Source organism: Ascaphus truei, chromosome 5 (genome assembly GCF_040206685.1).
Source record: "Ascaphus truei isolate aAscTru1 chromosome 5, aAscTru1.hap1, whole genome shotgun sequence".
In the NCBI taxonomy this organism is placed as follows: domain Eukaryota; kingdom Metazoa; phylum Chordata; class Amphibia; order Anura; family Ascaphidae; genus Ascaphus; species Ascaphus truei.
Genome location: NC_134487.1, coordinates 35826978 through 35844207, shown reverse-complemented (window position 1 = coordinate 35844207; position 17230 = coordinate 35826978). Strand labels below are relative to the sequence as shown.

The 17230-nt window shown below is 40.2% G+C and overlaps 1 protein-coding gene across 16 annotated transcripts in view; it reads right to left on the bottom strand.

Annotated features, from left to right (window-relative positions):
- Positions 1-17230, bottom strand: part of MAGI2 (membrane associated guanylate kinase, WW and PDZ domain containing 2) — a 1068715-nt gene that overhangs the window by 203955 nt on the left and 847530 nt on the right. For all 16 annotated transcript variants that reach the window (XM_075599598.1, XM_075599601.1, XM_075599590.1 and 13 more), the window contains 2 exons: positions 14846-14967; positions 13401-13583 (listed from right to left, as the gene is read on the bottom strand). In XM_075599598.1, coding sequence (XP_075455713.1) covers positions 13401-13583; positions 14846-14967 — 305 coding nt within the window. The remainder of the gene's footprint in view (positions 1-13400; positions 13584-14845; positions 14968-17230) is intronic.

The window sequence follows — 17230 nt, the reverse complement described above, 5'->3', positions numbered from 1 at the left end:
CAATGTCTGCCTGACCATGCGGACACACAGCAATTAGAGTGTTCTTTTGTATGCTGCTAATTGCATTCACGAATCATGTCTAGTGACTAATGGTTTGGCTGTTAAAGGAAACCACCTGACTATTCTCTCCCCAGGAATGCAAAACAAGCACTTCTATAAACAAACAAAACCTTGTTTGTTTCAACCTTCTTATGTCTTGTTCTGTGCCTGATAGAACAGTCAATGGATGTCACAATACTCAGGAGGTGCTAAGCAACTAGTGACAGCAGATTGTAGCTGTATGTTATGCTGCATGATGTTTTGTCCTATTTTACACATGCTGCTGAAAAGATAATGCGCAGTATAACCTGAAAAGTCAATCCTAGGTTACAAAAAAGAAGTCCAAGCGTTACTTATAAATCCAACAGATTCATCATAACAAGATCACAGTTCTATATTTCACCAAACACTACGAGGGTTATTCAATCAAGTCCGAAGCATCCCTTCTGGAAGCTTTTAGGTGAAAAAACCCCACTGCTGCCAAAAGGCCAGGACTGCCACTTCAGACTGTATTGAATCAGCCCATAAAATAAATATTGAGCTAGACACCTAATATAAAGAAAGGGCTGACCAATTACTATAAATACTATAAATGTTTCACAAAAGGCCTCAAATCTACTCATTTCTGAACTAGGGGTTTTCAAACCTTTCCATGTCATGGACTATTTCAATGTTAAGAATCCATCGGTGGATCACCGAACTGACAGTACACTTGTTTCTGTTCACAAATACGTTTCTCTATGCGTACAGTATAACATATTTCAAAAGTACTGGACCTGCATCTAAAAATCAGCCCTTAGTAGTGATAGAAATGCACAGAATGCGGGTAGAGAGCGGCCTGAAGTCATATTTGAAAGACTTCGGGATGCCTTTAGGAACTGATCCAGGCACCCTGTCATAAGAGGTTTTAGTTTAAAGGATTACCACTGTATCAGAGAGAGTATACGGTTGCTATTTGCAGTCCCAGAATCCCCTGCTTGTTTCATCCACACTGCTTGTTGGCTCTTCCTCCCAAATTATACAGTATATCACCAGACTACAATTAGCGTTCCATACGATTTTCTATGCTGTTTTTCTATCCTATGTAGCAGATATTTTTTTACTCTTACCCAGATCCACGAAGTTCCATAAATCCATTAAACATGGTGTTACCCTAATTTAACATTGCGTTAAGACTAATGGTGTATCTTCAAAGGACAATAACATAGCGGTAAGCCATGTTTACTCCCGTAAAGAGCATAGCATTACCTATAACGGCCCTCAGTAAAAATGACATGCATCGCATATCCACTGAAGACTATTAAGGTTAATACTGGCAATTAACATTATTTAAGTTAGACAGATATAGCCAGACTTACTGTTTTCGGTGCCACAGATACACATGCTGAAAACCACGGCCTCTCCACGGTATCAAAAACAGTACGTTTAAATGCTGCAGGGGTCCCTGCTTCTGAATGGGACCCGCAGTGTTAATCCTTCACTTGATGGGCCATCAAGAAACCCATAGTAGCCTTTTAGATGAGCTGAGCAGCCATCCCTGTCTCAGTGCCCGTAGATGCCCGAATATAGGTCTCTACATCATGAGGAAGATATTATAGGACCATATTCAGTTATCTACATCAGGGGTGTGCAAACTTTTTATGCCGAGCCCACATGGATGTTTTTATCCATGACATTTCTCGGGCCCCCCCTGCCTGATGTAATCAAAATCACATGACGTCAGCGCACGTGAGCTGGATCAGCCAATGAGGGCGAACCAGCTTTGTGACGCGTCCGCCACGTGTCCACAATCTCCTGCAGCCAAGTTCACAAATCGCTTGGGCTGCAGGCGTGCGCGCAGGCAGTATACTGGTATTGGATCACTGTTTATTTTATTGTTTGCTGGCATCTGGTAATATGTTTTTTACTGGTGCACAAAGGCAATCCATTTGAGGGGGCATTCATCCACCTCTTTGCTACATCCCTTCCCTCTCCCGTCCCCCTTTTTTTTCCCCTCCCTTTTTTCCTGCTCCCATTTGCTGTCCCCAGTGTCATCCACTTCTACCAATCAGTTGTATGTATTATTTATTTATTCCCGTTATAAATGCTACCCAGGGATCAGGGACCCCCATAACCAACCTCATGGGGGGTCTGATGAATCTCCCCTGCTGATCAATACTCCCAAGTGACCACCCTGACCCAAAGAAGAATCCTCAGCCCCCCAAAACTCATCCTTCCAAGCCCCTCAATTCTGCCATCTCTGCCTGACCTTCATCCCTCAGTTTAGCCATTGTCTCACCTTCCCCCCCCCCCCCAATGTCTCTCTCTCTCACCTTCCCCCCAGTGTCTCTCTCTCTTACCTTCCCCCCAGTGTCTCTCTCTCACCTTCCCCCCAATATGTCTCCCACCTCTCCATGTCTCTCTCCCCCTCCCCTCAATATGTCTCCCACCTCTCCATGTCTCTCCCCCCCCTCCCCTCAACATGTCTCCCACCTCTCCATGTCTCTCTCCCCCTCCCCTCAATATGTCTCCCACCTCTCCATGGCTCTCTCCCCCTCCCCTCAATATGTCTCCCACCTCTCCATGGCTCTCTCCCCCTCCCCTCAATATGTCTCCCACCTACACACACACTTTCACTATTAAGCCTGCTCCACACACACTTACAGTACTTTCACTATTAAGCCTGCTCTACACACACACACACACACACACACACACACACACACACACACACACACACACACACACACACACACACACACACACACACACACACACACACACTTTCACTATTAAGCCTGCTCCACACACACACACACACACACACAGACACACACACACACACTTACTTTCACTATTAAGCCTGCTACACACACACACACACACACACACACACACACACACACACACACACACACACACACACACACACACACACACACACACACACACACACACACACACACACACTGACTTTCACTATTAAGCCTGCCACACACACACACAAACACACTTACTTTCACTATTAAGCCTGCTACACACACACACACACACACACACACACACACACACACACACACACACACACACACACACACACACACACACACACACACACACACACACACACACACACACACACACACACACACACATATACATTCACTATTAAGCCTGCTCCAGTCCCCCATGTCGGCTGACAACTGGGACAGGAGGAGGAGGGGCTGTCTTTGTGCAGGTAAGGCCCCACCCCCGCTGCAGGCAGAGATCACACAGCAGCACAGAGCTTGTGAGCTGCTGCCCGTGCACAGCTCTGCCCGCCCCCAGGCAGCCTGCGCCCCCTCCCCCCCCATTAATAATCTTGCGCGCCCCCCAGTTTGCGCACCGCTGATAGTCTCCTCAAGGGGGCTGGACAGGGCATGTAACACAGAGGCATGCTGCCTCATGATGCAGAGACCCATATTCAGGCATCTACGTCATCCAGAGTGTTGAGACAGACCAGATCCTGCTTCTTACCTTCAGAGCTCTTGGGGACGGCACACGGAGACGGGGACTGCAACGGAGACAGCTGCTCAGCTCATCGAAAAGCTCAGTATCGGTTTCTTGATGGCCCAACACTATTAACGCTGTGGGGTCCCATTCAGGGGTCCCATTAAGAAACAGTGACCCCGCATAGTTAATTCTCCCTGGCCTCTTACTGTTTTCGGGGTCGGGAACGTGCACGGCTGCGGTGCAGTAAGTCTAGTACATCTGTACCTAAACTTGGCACTAATCCAGACCCTGGAAAGGAAGTTTTGCAGTGTATGGATGCATGCGACGCCAAAGTGATGCATTATTTAAACAGCATAGAACTATTTCCATCTTCTCTCTTCAATTTAGCAAACGCCCTATTTTAGGAGTAACGCCAAAACTGGCATAACATCGAGTTATTGGAAGATAATGCAATGTTAAGCTACAATACCGTGATGTTAAGCCTATGCTAATGTAGGTTGTATTATTTTTGCATCTACTTAGCTTTGGGGATACCGTGTAAACTCAGGGAAAATAATGTCCGTTCATATTTTAGGTAACATCACGTTTTGAGCCCTGATTTAACAGAGCTTTGTAGATCTATCCCTTGGAGAGGATTAAGGACATTCAACAAGGGCGTTTAGGAATATGGAGGGATAAATTTACAGAAAAGAAAATGTATTTAAGATGTTTCATTAAAGTATATAACAAAATAATTATCCCTATTCAATTATACACTCATTTAATAAAAAAATTCAATGGAAAAATTGTATTTAATCTTGTCCATCCCGAATAGACACATAAAAATGACTGAACTTCTTTCCTAATACACATTGACATATTGCAACTCTCTTTATTCATCAAGACTTAATCCCTCTGGAATGAGATAATGTTTTTCTTCTTTTGTATTACGTTGTGTCTGTTTTTCCCCCTCCTTTTCTCCTTTCTCTTTTTCTTCCAAACGGTATTCCTTCAGATGACTGTAACAAGTGTATTTGACTTACCTTACGTGCTTAAAGTATTCAAATATACAGTATTTTGATTCTGTCATGTAATACTTATTTTTTCTATATGTTTATAACATTGCTGAAAATCAATAAAAACAGCTTTGAAAAAAAAATTGGGGGCTTAAAAAATGACATTCAAAGCAATTACTGTTGGAATAGAGCATCACAACAGACCCTGGCATATATACTGTTCATATATAACTCCCTTTGGGATTACTACTTTCACTTAGAGGGTTAAGGGCCCTAGAGGGTTAACTGTATGGGTAGCTGCAGTGTAATGCCCCTCTCCTATCATGTGGTGTAGATGGCAGAAACCTAGCTACGACCACCTTCTAGAAGGAGTCTAGCCTATCACTGGATATAGAATACGAAGTATACTTTTAAACCACTCCGCCTGTAGGCATGGTGAATAGTGATGTTGCTACTAGTAGGTGTATATATAGTGGGAGAAGAACATTCTAGGTTCAGATCCTACAAGGAGACAGAGATGGGGGATCTCACTTTACATAGTACGAGTCCTGTTTTAGTGTGAAACTCTGTGTGTTATAATGTAGGGTCACCTTTGATATTTTCCAGTTAGAGAAAGTGTCATTTATAGGAAACAGGAACCCCCACTATATGGTCCACAGACATGTCCTACCCATAAGAGGGGATGTGCAATGTAGTCCATAGGAGGCTCAGTGATTATGGGCCTTGGACTGTCAACCTAGAGCTGCTAGACAAATAGGTCCACAGGCACCATGTATCCATTGGGTGAGTATCGGAAGGGTTCTGCACTGGGGGATGGAGTGTGGATCCTCCAGCACCCTACCAATAGGTCCCGTTGGATGTAGAACAGTCCGTCAGCTGGGCAAGGGATTGTCATATTTGTGACAACAAGGTGATCAGCAATGTGCCTGTTTGGCGATGCGCTATGGGCACCCAAGGATGAAGTCTGTTTGACTGTTCAATGTAAATAAAGTAAGAGAAAAGTTCCTGGCGCCCATCTATTATTACTTCCATCAGTTTACCATACCAGCCCTGCACGGATGCCAGCACTCTTACAAAAGGTGAATGGAGACACTTTGGTGTGGCCCTCTTTTGTTGGCCGGGGAAAGAGGAGGGACACATAGTTTGGCAACACATGGCAATATAATGGCAGACAGATGTTTAAAAAAAGAAATAGTCAATTATATCACACTGATGTCTGCAGAGATTTAGTGAATGTTTGTAGGTTTCTTAAGAACAAGTGCACTAATCATGAATTGTAATAGAAAAATGTTCAGCAGCTGTAGCACTCGGAATCTGGAGCATTCAGCGTGTTCTGTTAAAAATGAATAACAGCTCCAGGCAACCTGCAAAACTTGCACATTTTACCTGATAAATGAGAGCCTTAAAAAAAATGTTCACTTGCCTATTAGTGAAGCCAATAGATCCATGTTATGAAAATGAACATATAAATTACTCTAGTAATATAAGACTGTACAATATATATACTATTTGATATGACCTTATGTTTCATTATGGTGCAAAGAAAGTAAGCGCAAACCTTAAATATACATAAATATAAACAAAAACATAAATATCACCAAGAGGAGATGCAGCTGGTGTAAGAGATTTCACAATCTCTCAAAGTAACTTGTGGGGGAGGACACAGAGCGCAAAAACTTCCTCTCCAAGGTGGAAATAACACAAGGAATCTCAAATGGGCAGCATATGTAAAGAAAAAAGAAAGAAAAATAGTGCAACACAATTTAATTATAAAATATAATCGAGCAAGGAGGCTCCGACACACTCACATGCTCCAGGATAAATAAAAGCAATTCAACCACTCTGGGTTCAGACGCTGTGTAAAAGACTCCAGTCAGCTGTTCCTCGCTCTCCACTTCCGCATTCGATCGGTGTCTGACGTCACTAACCGGCTCCCTCGATCTCTCACAGCAAGGGGAGGATCATCTGGCTCCGTGAACAACAGCACAGCGGAAGATATCCAAGCAGGACAGCGCTAAGGTAAGGTAGCTGGTATCACAGCAGAGAGTCCGTCAAAGGTACTGACTGCTAACACAAGGTCCAAGCGCATATAGTAAACCCTACGCGTTTCGTCCAAGGTATGGACTTCTTCAGGGGTGTAAGGATACATGGCAGTGACTCTAGCTTAAATAGTCCCTAAAAGGGGAGGGGATCAATAACATCACAGCACAAAAATGAATCTAATATGCTCAGTGTATCTCTACTAACAGCCCTGCTTATATACTGAACAAATCAAACCATCAAATAAGACAAATCGGAACACTATATAAATATTATATAAATCTAAAAGGGGGAGTATTCAATACATAGTAAAATTATATAATAAAAATACATAACTCATGAAATTATACAATAAAAAATACAATGAGAAAACACACAATGAAAAATATAACATTATGAGCTTCATAATGGATCTAGATGGAAACAAGAAGAGAATCAGTGCATATACATAAAAGGCATATATATATATATATATATATATATATATATATATATATATATAACAAAACCATAAATATAGATACTATAAGTAAAAGACATATCTTACATATATATATATATATTAAAATATATATTAAAAACATTATTAAAAAACAGACCTTCTAAAAGAGGATTTTGTTTTTACGTATAATCAAAAATGCACTATAAATAATTGTTTAAAAGTTGTTAAAAAGACACTATACAGTAAATATTAATTTATTAATTCAAAAAAGAAGCTAAATCTATGTCAATATTTAAACCCAAAGGTTTAAGTGTACATAGTTTATGTATCCAAAAAGTCTCTTTTTGGGAGACTTCCCGGATACGATTGCCTCCCCTCCAATTTAAAGTAACCTGATCTATGCCTATATAGCTCAGACCCTCCGGATTAGACTCATGGAACTGTTTAAAATGTAATGGAACACTGTGGTTCTCTAATCCATTAACAATGTTCCTAATATGTTCCAGAATTCTAACCCGGAGAGGTCTGATAGTGCGGCCCACATATTGTAGACCGCACGGGCATTGTAATAAATAAATAACAGAGGTACTTTTGCAATTGATAATTTTATTGATTTTAAATACCTCTTTGGTAACTTGGGACATGAAGCAATCTGTTTTGGTTTTGCAAAATTTGCAGGCTTTGCAGCCAGTACACTTGAAAAAACCCTTAGGTTTTTGACCTAACCACATATCACTAGTAGGTACTGGTTTAAAAAAACTAGGAGCAAGTCTATCTTTAATATTTCTTGCTTTAGTATAGATAACTTGCGCACGGTCTGGTAAAAAGTATTTTAAATATTGATCACTTTTTAAAATGTGCCAGTGCTTATTTAAAATTTTATTGATTTTAAAATGATCGCTATTAAATTGAGTGATAAAAGGAATAAAATTCGATCATTTTAAAATCAATAAAATTTTAAATAAGCACTGGCACATTTTAAAAAGTGATCAATATTTAAAATACTTTTTACCAGACCGTGCGCAAGTTATCTATACTAAAGCAAGAAATATTAAAGATAGACTTGCTCCTAGTTTTTTTAAACCAGTACCTACTAGTGATATGTGGTTAGGTAAAAAACCTAAGGGTTTTTTCAAGTGTACTGGCTGCAAAGCCTGCAAATTTTGCAAAACCAAAACAGATTGCTTCATGTCCCAAGTTACCAAAGAGGTATTTAAAATAAATAAAATTATCAATTGCAAAAGTACCTCTGTTATTTATTTATTACAATGCCCGTGCGGTCTACAATATGTGGGCCGCACTTTCAGACCTCTCCGGGTTAGAATTCTGGAACATATTAGGAACATTGTTAATGGATTAGAGCAGGGGGGCGCAAACTTTTTTCCCTGCGCCCCCCTGCCGGCTGTCCCCTCACTCCCGCGCCCCCCCCCCCAACCCCAACTTACCCTCGCACCGGCGTAATGACGTCACGTTGCCATAGCAACGTGACGTCACATGACCTCGCAGCGTCATTTTGACGCCGCGTTGCCATGGCGACGCCGGGAGGAAGCCGCCGGAGCCACGGGTAAGTATGGTTTACAGAGGCCCTGCAGCTCCCCCGGCACTTAATTTAAGTGCCTTCGGGAAGCGCGCGGGGCCTCTTTAAACCCCGCGCCCCCCGTCGGCAGTCTCGCGCCCCCCCTGGGGGTCGCGCCCCACAGATTGCGCACCGCTGGATTAGAGAACCACAGTGTTCCATTACATTTTAAACAGTTCCATGAGTCTAATCCGGAGGGTCTGAGCTATATAGGCATAGATCAGGTTACTTTAAATTGGAGGGGAGGCAATCGTATCCAGGAAGTCTCCCAAAAAGAGACTTTTTGGATACATAAACTATGTACACTTAAACCTTTGGGTTTAAATATTGACATAGATTTAGCTTCTTTTTTGAATTAATAAATTAATATTTACTGTATAGTGTCTTTTTAACAACTTTTAAACAATTATTTATAGTGCATTTTTGATTATACATAAAAACAAAATCCTCTTTTAGAAGGTCTGTTTTTTAATAATGTTTTTAATATATATTTTAATATATATATATATGTAAGATATGTCTTTTACTTATAGTATCTATATTTATGGTTTTGTAATATATATATATATATATATATGCCTTTTATGTATATGCACTGATTCTCTTCTTGTTTCCATCTAAATCCATTATGAAGCTCATAATGTTATATTTTTCATTGTGTGTTTTCTCATTGTATTTTTTATTGTATAATTTCATGAGTTATGTATTTTTATTATATAATTTTACTATGTATTGAATACTCCCCCTTTTAGATTTATATAATATTTATATAGTGTTCCGATTTGTCTTATTTGATGGTTTGATTTGTTCAGTATATAAGCAGGGCTGTTAGTAGAGATACACTGAGCATATTAGATTCATTTTTGTGCTGTGATGTTATTGATCCCCTCCCCTTTTAGGGACTATTTAAGCTAGAGTCACTGCCATGTATCCTTACACCCCTGAAGAAGTCCATACCTTGGACGAAACGCGTAGGGTTTACTATATGCGCTTGGACCTTGTGTTAGCAGTCAGTACCTTTGACGGACTCTCTGCTGTGATACCAGCTACCTTACCTTAGCGCTGTCCTGCTTGGATATCTTCCGCTGTGCTGTTGTTCACGGAGCCAGATGATCCTCCCCTTGCTGTGAGAGATCGAGGGAGCCGGTTAGTGACGTCAGACACCGATCGAATGCGGAAGTGGAGAGCGAGGAACAGCTGACTGGAGTCTTTTACACAGCGTCTGAACCCAGAATGGTTGAATTGCTTTTATTTATCCTGGAGCATGTGAGTGTGTCGGAGCCTCCTTGCTCGATTATATTTTATAATTAAATTGTGTTGCACTATTTTTCTTTCTTTTTTCTTTACATATGCTGCCCATTTGAGATTCCTTGTGTTATTTCCACCTTGGAGAGGAAGTTTTTGCGCTCTGTGTCCTCCCCCAGAAGTTATGTTTCATTATATTTGCTACTTGTTATGCGATATTTAGAGCATAGGTTTAGTATCAGTAACATTTAAAGCACCTCAAAACAGATGCAAGTGGATGAAAACCCCCAAAACAGATGCAAGTGGATGAAAACCCCCAAAACAGATGCGAGTCCCATCTAAGATTTGGTCTGCATATTGACAAACTAATAACCAAAATCTATTCCAAACTGGGGGTACATTGTAGGAATAAATCCTGCCTAAGCCCATTGGTCTGAAAATGTTTCCCGAACGCCACATCCCATGTGCATGTGACTGTGTACAGTATGTGAAAGAGATTAAAACATCCAGCTATCCAGCTGACTCACGTACATCCCCGCAGGTCACTAAACATGAGCCATAACTCTCCAAAAACCATCACACTACACCTCAGTAATGCTGCCACAACCAAGAATAATTGAAGGATTTACCCTAAGGAGCCCTTGGTCCCCCGTTGGCTTGAAAAATACATAATTAACACAAAAACCCAATGTATCAAATTCTGTCAGAAAATGCGGTTGAAAGTACTTATTACATTTTAGATTTATTGTACGAAAAGTGTTCAGTGCTTTTTCACAGAAAAGGAATGTTACAAAGACATACACATACTATATATATATATATATATATATATATATATATATATATATATATATCTTAACCCTGGCTATGCTCAAAGCTGTGACCATGCAGCAAGCTTAAGCCTATAGGGAACCATGTTAAAAATGGTTTTTGAGGCAAAAAGCGACACTGTGTGCTCATTTGCATGTCATTTCCCAGAATCCCTTGCTGCAGTGGAAGTGCTGTATGCTGGGTGATAATGGGGAAAGGCGGGGTTGCAGACCTGCCTAAGACATGCAGATGAGCATACAGTTGTATTTGCATATATATATATATTTATTTATTTATTTAGAAAAAAGAAGAAAGGCACGTGCCACATAGCATAATTCTGTGCAGGCATTTATTAAAAAATACCTGTAGATGGTGTAAAGTAGCAAACTCACAAATGCAGCTAGGATATGCGCATGTAGAGATAATCTATCTCAGAGAGAGGATACTCATATGGAACTATATGCCACGACAGGGGATCAACCCTTGGGATTCCAGCAGCCAAGATGAAGCAATAAAATGTAACAGCGCTACATAGAAAATATGCCACATAATGCAAATAACTATTTTAAGCTAACAACAATAAATAACACATTTTAGAAAATATACATAATGTACGTATTAATAAACGTACATGCATTGCATAACCACTAAAGACTATTAAGGTTAATACTGTCAATTAACATAGGTAGCATACTTATAACATATTTTATTCATGAGTTTTTATTAATGCCATTTGTATAATTACTACATTTAAACATGTTGGTTTCTATTGTCATTTGTTTTAAACCTATTAGAGGTTCCATTTTATTAATAGGTACATTATGTATATTTTCTACTATTTGTTATTTGTTGTTGTTAGCTTAAAATAATTCTTTGCATTATGAGGCATATTTTCTATGTAGCGCTGTTACATTGGATGTCCGTAATTGAGGGATAGATTTATTTTACTATTAGGCTTTTTAGTTCTTTTATTGTTGGGGTGTTCAGGTGCTTGTGTATATCTTTTGTTGTTGTGTATTTTTGGCCTTAATGATTTGTATTAGGTTGGCCATTGACTGCTATAGTGGCTTATCATGACCTTATTATATGGGTATGATGTACTGTACCACTGTGCCAATCATAGGATAAAGGGTGGTATAGTGGTCCCGGGGTGGGTGGATAGGCCTCCCGGGTGGGTAGCGGGGAAGGGTGGGTTAACCCCTTAATTACTATAGCAGTTATTAACCGCTAAGGTGATTAAGGGGTTAGGGGCCATTAGATTGTATTTTTTCTGGTACTCCTGCTGCCGACAGAGGACATGGACCTGGAGTATGCTGACGAGGATGCCCCTCATTATGGCAGGGGTAAGTAGAAGTTGTATTTAATTTATTTATGCTGGCTAGCTAATGTTTGATTTTATAATGGGCAAATGCACTGTTATCCATATGTGGATAATAGCAATTGTGCCCATTTCTGTACTGTATGTGTTTGGGGTGTTGTTGGGGGTAGAGGAGGTGGGTAGTAGGGTTGTTGTGTTTATTTTTGTTTATTGGGGTAGAGGGATGGGTGAAGGGGGTAGTAGCCCCAAGGGTGGGTGTTTAGGTCTTCCGGGGGGTAGCGGGACTGGTTAACCCCTTCATTACCATAGCGGTTCCCACTGCTATGGTAGTGAAGGGGTTAACTCCCTCTGCAACCTTCCCGGCAGGCCTAACCACCCACCCTGGGGTTACTACCCCCTTCACCCATCCCCTCTTCCACCAATAAACAGGCTATTGCAGTTTAACCCCTTTGTGGCCTTAGTGGCTATCCGCTAAGCTAATGAAGCTGTTTTAATAACAATTTTAATACAAGTTTACGTGAGCAGGGGGTCTCCGGAGCAGAATCGCATTGATTTCAGGTCTGGGGACTCCCTGCTTCCCAAGATACAGGCCCCGTTATGGGGCGCCGGTATCTCCTATGTATTTTATTCCCACGGTCACGTGACCCATGAGATATAAATGCATAGGAGATACCGGCACCATATAACGGGGCCTGTATCTCGGGAAGCAGAGGGTCCCCGGACCTGAAACCAATGCGGTTCTGCTCCGGAGACCCCCTGCTCACATACACTAATTTTACATTTTTTATTAAAATCTTGCAATCGCTGGCGAGATATGCGCCGGCCAGATCACTGCAGGTTGCCGGGTGAGCTCCTTTGAGAGAGGCGAACATCACATCGCTGGCTACTCGCCTGTTTTGGGCATTTTGCTATTACAGGTATTTGGAGCTTTCTGAATACCGTGATAACAACACTGACAAAACTGGCGGCGTGAGCGGCCCAGTGGTTTTTTTTTATGAAAGCAACTACTACTTTTTATGAAGGCCCCTAAGTCTGGCTACATCTATATGCCTAAAGTGACCTATTAATTAAGCTTTCTCAGACATTAAGTATGTCCCAAGTTTATCTAGAGAGAGTTGTCATGTCAGACATAGTAGATTTCTTTTAATGTTGCAGAAATGGAAGAAATTACAGTCTCACACACTGAAATGAATAGATTCCATTATAAAAGCTGTGTTTTGTCATTGTTATTGCTGAATATCTTCTATTGTTATATAACTAGTAAAGTCGTTCACTGACTTAAGCTAGGTTGAACAAGACAAAGTACAGTGCCTGGATACATTCAAGGATGTTAATAATGCCTCTCTTGGCATCAGATGAACAGCAAAATACCATAGCCTTCATTAAGTAGAATCAAAAGTGCTACAGTATAGTTATTTGACTACAACAAGCAGAGCTTACGTCCAAAACAAACATTGAAATTACCTGTTTCCATTTTGTCATCTTGTGCAGCAGGTCCATCGGGAATAACACTCTTCACTTGCAGAAATTCATCTGGTTCATCCCCCCCAATGATGGTAAATCCAAAGCCCATGTTACTCTTTTTCAGCGTGGTGCTTAGAAAAGTTCCCTTCAGTTGTGACGCATCACGGGTGAAGAGTGGTTTTTCTGTAGTAATCAACATTAAGAAATGAAGAGCAATTTAAACAACACCACTTACAGTAGCTGACCAGCTAAGTAAAACAGTACGGTATAATGATATATAAATGTGAGGTTCCACAGTCTAATAGGGGTACTTGGCAGCTCTGAGGAAACTTACACATACTGTACACAAAACGTACTCTTTGCACTGCCCAATAATGAAGAATAAACAGAGTAATCTAAAATGCAGAATTGTATGGTGAACGTTTATGGAGACATTATTTCTGTGCAAGACAGCAAAAGAATATTGAAAGTTTGCCCAAGTCGTCTTCACCCTTACCCCCCCCCCCAAAATTCCTGAAACTATTTAAAAATATGATTAACAAAAGTTTGATCCAATATGATTTGAGAAGCAAATGCTGTGAGAATGCAAATATGCCAGTCCACCTATAACTGTCCGCACAGCTGTAATCATGAAAAGTTCTATGACCTTACTTGACTTTCACATTTGATAGACGATATATAGTATTGTGTAGTAATTTATTTCATTTCAAAGTTAGAAAAGAGATAGCTTTCTCAAAATCATGTGCATTGCTTTCATTTTAACCTAGATTGTGAGAATGGTAAATTATCTGTTTAAATTCACCATAGTTTTTCTCTTGTGGTCCAGTACTGGAAAGGTCTATATATATCCGTCAGCGGCAAACGGTGCTAAAAACGGAACCAGTATATTTAAGGAAAAGTCCCATTGCTTTAAATAGTATTCTGTTTCTTTGGCCAAAAATGCACCCAAATTATCAATTAATAATTCTAAAAAAAAAAAAAAAAAAAATAGTGGGAAAAATTATAGATGCTTCCCAAACCTGTATTGCTGTAGCAAAGTTTACCTTTTTGGTTTTCTATTGTGATATCAGTGGTCACGTCCCCAGAATTATTCCAATAGCCATTGAGAATTTAGGGCCTTTAGTGTTATTGATTTTTAATATACTAAGATGATGGGATTTTAAAAAGGGTTTTGTATAATAGTGGTTCGTGCACACGTTTACACTATAATATTCTCCACCCTATCAACAAACTCTTTCTTACACCTCCTCTGCTGCTTAACGATGGATGTCTTCATTAATCGGTGTTTCCGAGATTCATTAACACAGACATGAACTTTGGAGCTACAGCTGATTCCAAGAGGGAAAAAAACGTGCTCAGCCGCAGATGATAACATTATTACAATAACTGTCTACCTTCTCGTTTCTTTTCAAAGGTTCCGGCAGAAAGGTGAAATTGCAACGTACCTCTGAACACTTGGGCCTGCATCGGCTGGGTTCCCAGTTCCGTAGAAGGCATGTTGTGCTGTTGAAGTTTTCTCTTGGCTTCCAACACGGGATTTTCAAATTGAGTTCTTCTGTTTATGTGACTGGGGAAAAAAAAAAAAAAAAAGATTTAGAACAATTACAAAATCTATTCGCAGTTTGTGTAGGAGTCGTTTCATTGCTTTAATACTGCAATGTGTTTTACACGTACAGTAGATTGGGAAAGCAATCTTTAGTGCAGTTTGACTCTTTCAGTGCAGAGCAATGTAGATAGCACACAGAAGGAGTCAGTGTATATCACATACAGTACTGAATCTACTGTTTACAGGTTTTTTTTATATAGATAATATATGGCAAAGCTACATTTATTTGAACTCTAGATAGAGTGATACCTTTTTTTAACGGTTCAATTTAAAGATTTATTTACTGGATGTAGTTTGTAGATAAACTAACAAGGCCTTGAAAAATTAAGTTTCAGATGTAGCCAGTCTTGAAGTATTGAAAGTTAATAAAAAATAGACATCTTTAAAGATATTGCAGATTCAACCAGATGAAATGTATAGATGTAGCTGGAAAAGCAAAAATCCGCAGCTCCCGAGACAGTGCCTCCTGTGATCACGCTGCAGGGGGTCCATACTGCTACATCCAATCCCTCGCAGCGTTAATCTTCCGGCGCTGCCACAGTCGCGTGACCGCAGCTTACCCCCGGTGCCGGAAACATTAAGCTTTGCTACATCTGTATGACTACATTCATTCAAAATAGATGTACAGTATTTTCCCCAAAGGCCAATACATTGAGGACAACCTCACATTCACACTATACTAGCAACCATTCTATTCAGCAGTATTACAACACAGTCTATGATGTAGTGGCACTTAGACACAGTAATTGAGTTTACTTTATGCCGTTTTAGGCAAATTGTTGAATTTATCCGAAATCACTTATATTACTTAATATTGTTATTATTGTAGTTTATTCTTGTTATCCACAAGTTCAACGGCCACTGTAACCTTATTATGTCTGGATTGCAGCATGATCGAAAATATGCAATTCAGTGCCAGCAACCAGGTCAGAGTGAGGAGTTGATAAGGACGACACCGCTATTGCTAGATCTGTATTCATTAACCCAGTTGTTGCTCAGTACAGAAGGTTAAAGCTTTGCTTGTTAAGAAAATAAGCTACAAAGCAGACACTAAGTATATGTAAATAAACTGTACAATATCCAGATTTTTGTATTGAGTTATTCTTCTGTTAGGGAGAGTGTGCAGTATGTCTGGGATTATTATGATATTATTTTGGTAGAGGTTTACATACTTGCTATTTTACCGAAAGCTAGAGTTACGGCTGTAGAAAAACAGGGAATGTACATTTTAGCAAATATTATGTTCGTATCTCAATGTCTTTCATGTCATTGTACAATTGTACTCTGTACAGTGGGCAACATTACCATAAATAATAGTTTGAATTATACCAGTTTTATCTTTAAATCTGTCAATCAGGAGACAACTTTATCTAGCTCAATTATTATCCAAAATAAGTATTTTTTACAGATGGCAATGACTACATTTTTTACTCGATTTTTTTAAACGCAAGCAATGCTCAACATTGATGTTTTTTTAGTTAAGCTTTCAACACCCAGATGTTCTTCAAAGGCAGTGATGGCTTTGATTGAATGCTGCAGTGTTCAGCGTTCTTATTTTTTTGCAGAATGTATAAGCTTTTACTTTACAAAAAAATCTATTTTCATTCATTCAACCTGCTGTTTGTCTGTTGTTTGCCATTTACCATCAAAACTTATTTGGACTCTTTGTGATCAGCTGTTCATCTCTATCATCTGTGTTATGGGTATGACCTGAGTATTTATACCCTACAATTTCCCCCTGAATGGTCTTAAAATCACTAAGAACCTTGGTCTCGGAAAAGCCTTTGATTATGCACATGCTGCACTGTATATTGATACAGCACAACACAGATGAGATCTCAATTGTGGGGTTCTGTACCATAAAGTGATATTTTAATGGAAAAGTACTAATATTTATCATTGAGACACTGATGCAGGGCCACTAACAGAAATTTTGGGGCCCAGGACAAATTGAATAAGCAGCACCCCTGTTAACTTCCTTCTACCGGCCTCCAGCAGGCCCCCTCTGACAGGCACCTCCGCAGATACCCTCAAGAAGGCCCCCTCTGACTGGCACCTCTGAGAACACCCTCCTGCAGGCTCATTCTGCTCTAACAGGCACCTCTGCGGATCTGTCGCTACATGTTAGGGTTGTCGGCTGGGGGTCCATGCCCCTTGACTCAGCAGCTATGGAAACAGGAGTTCCAGCTGGCCCCCTTTTAGGCGGCCTTCTACTGAAGTACAG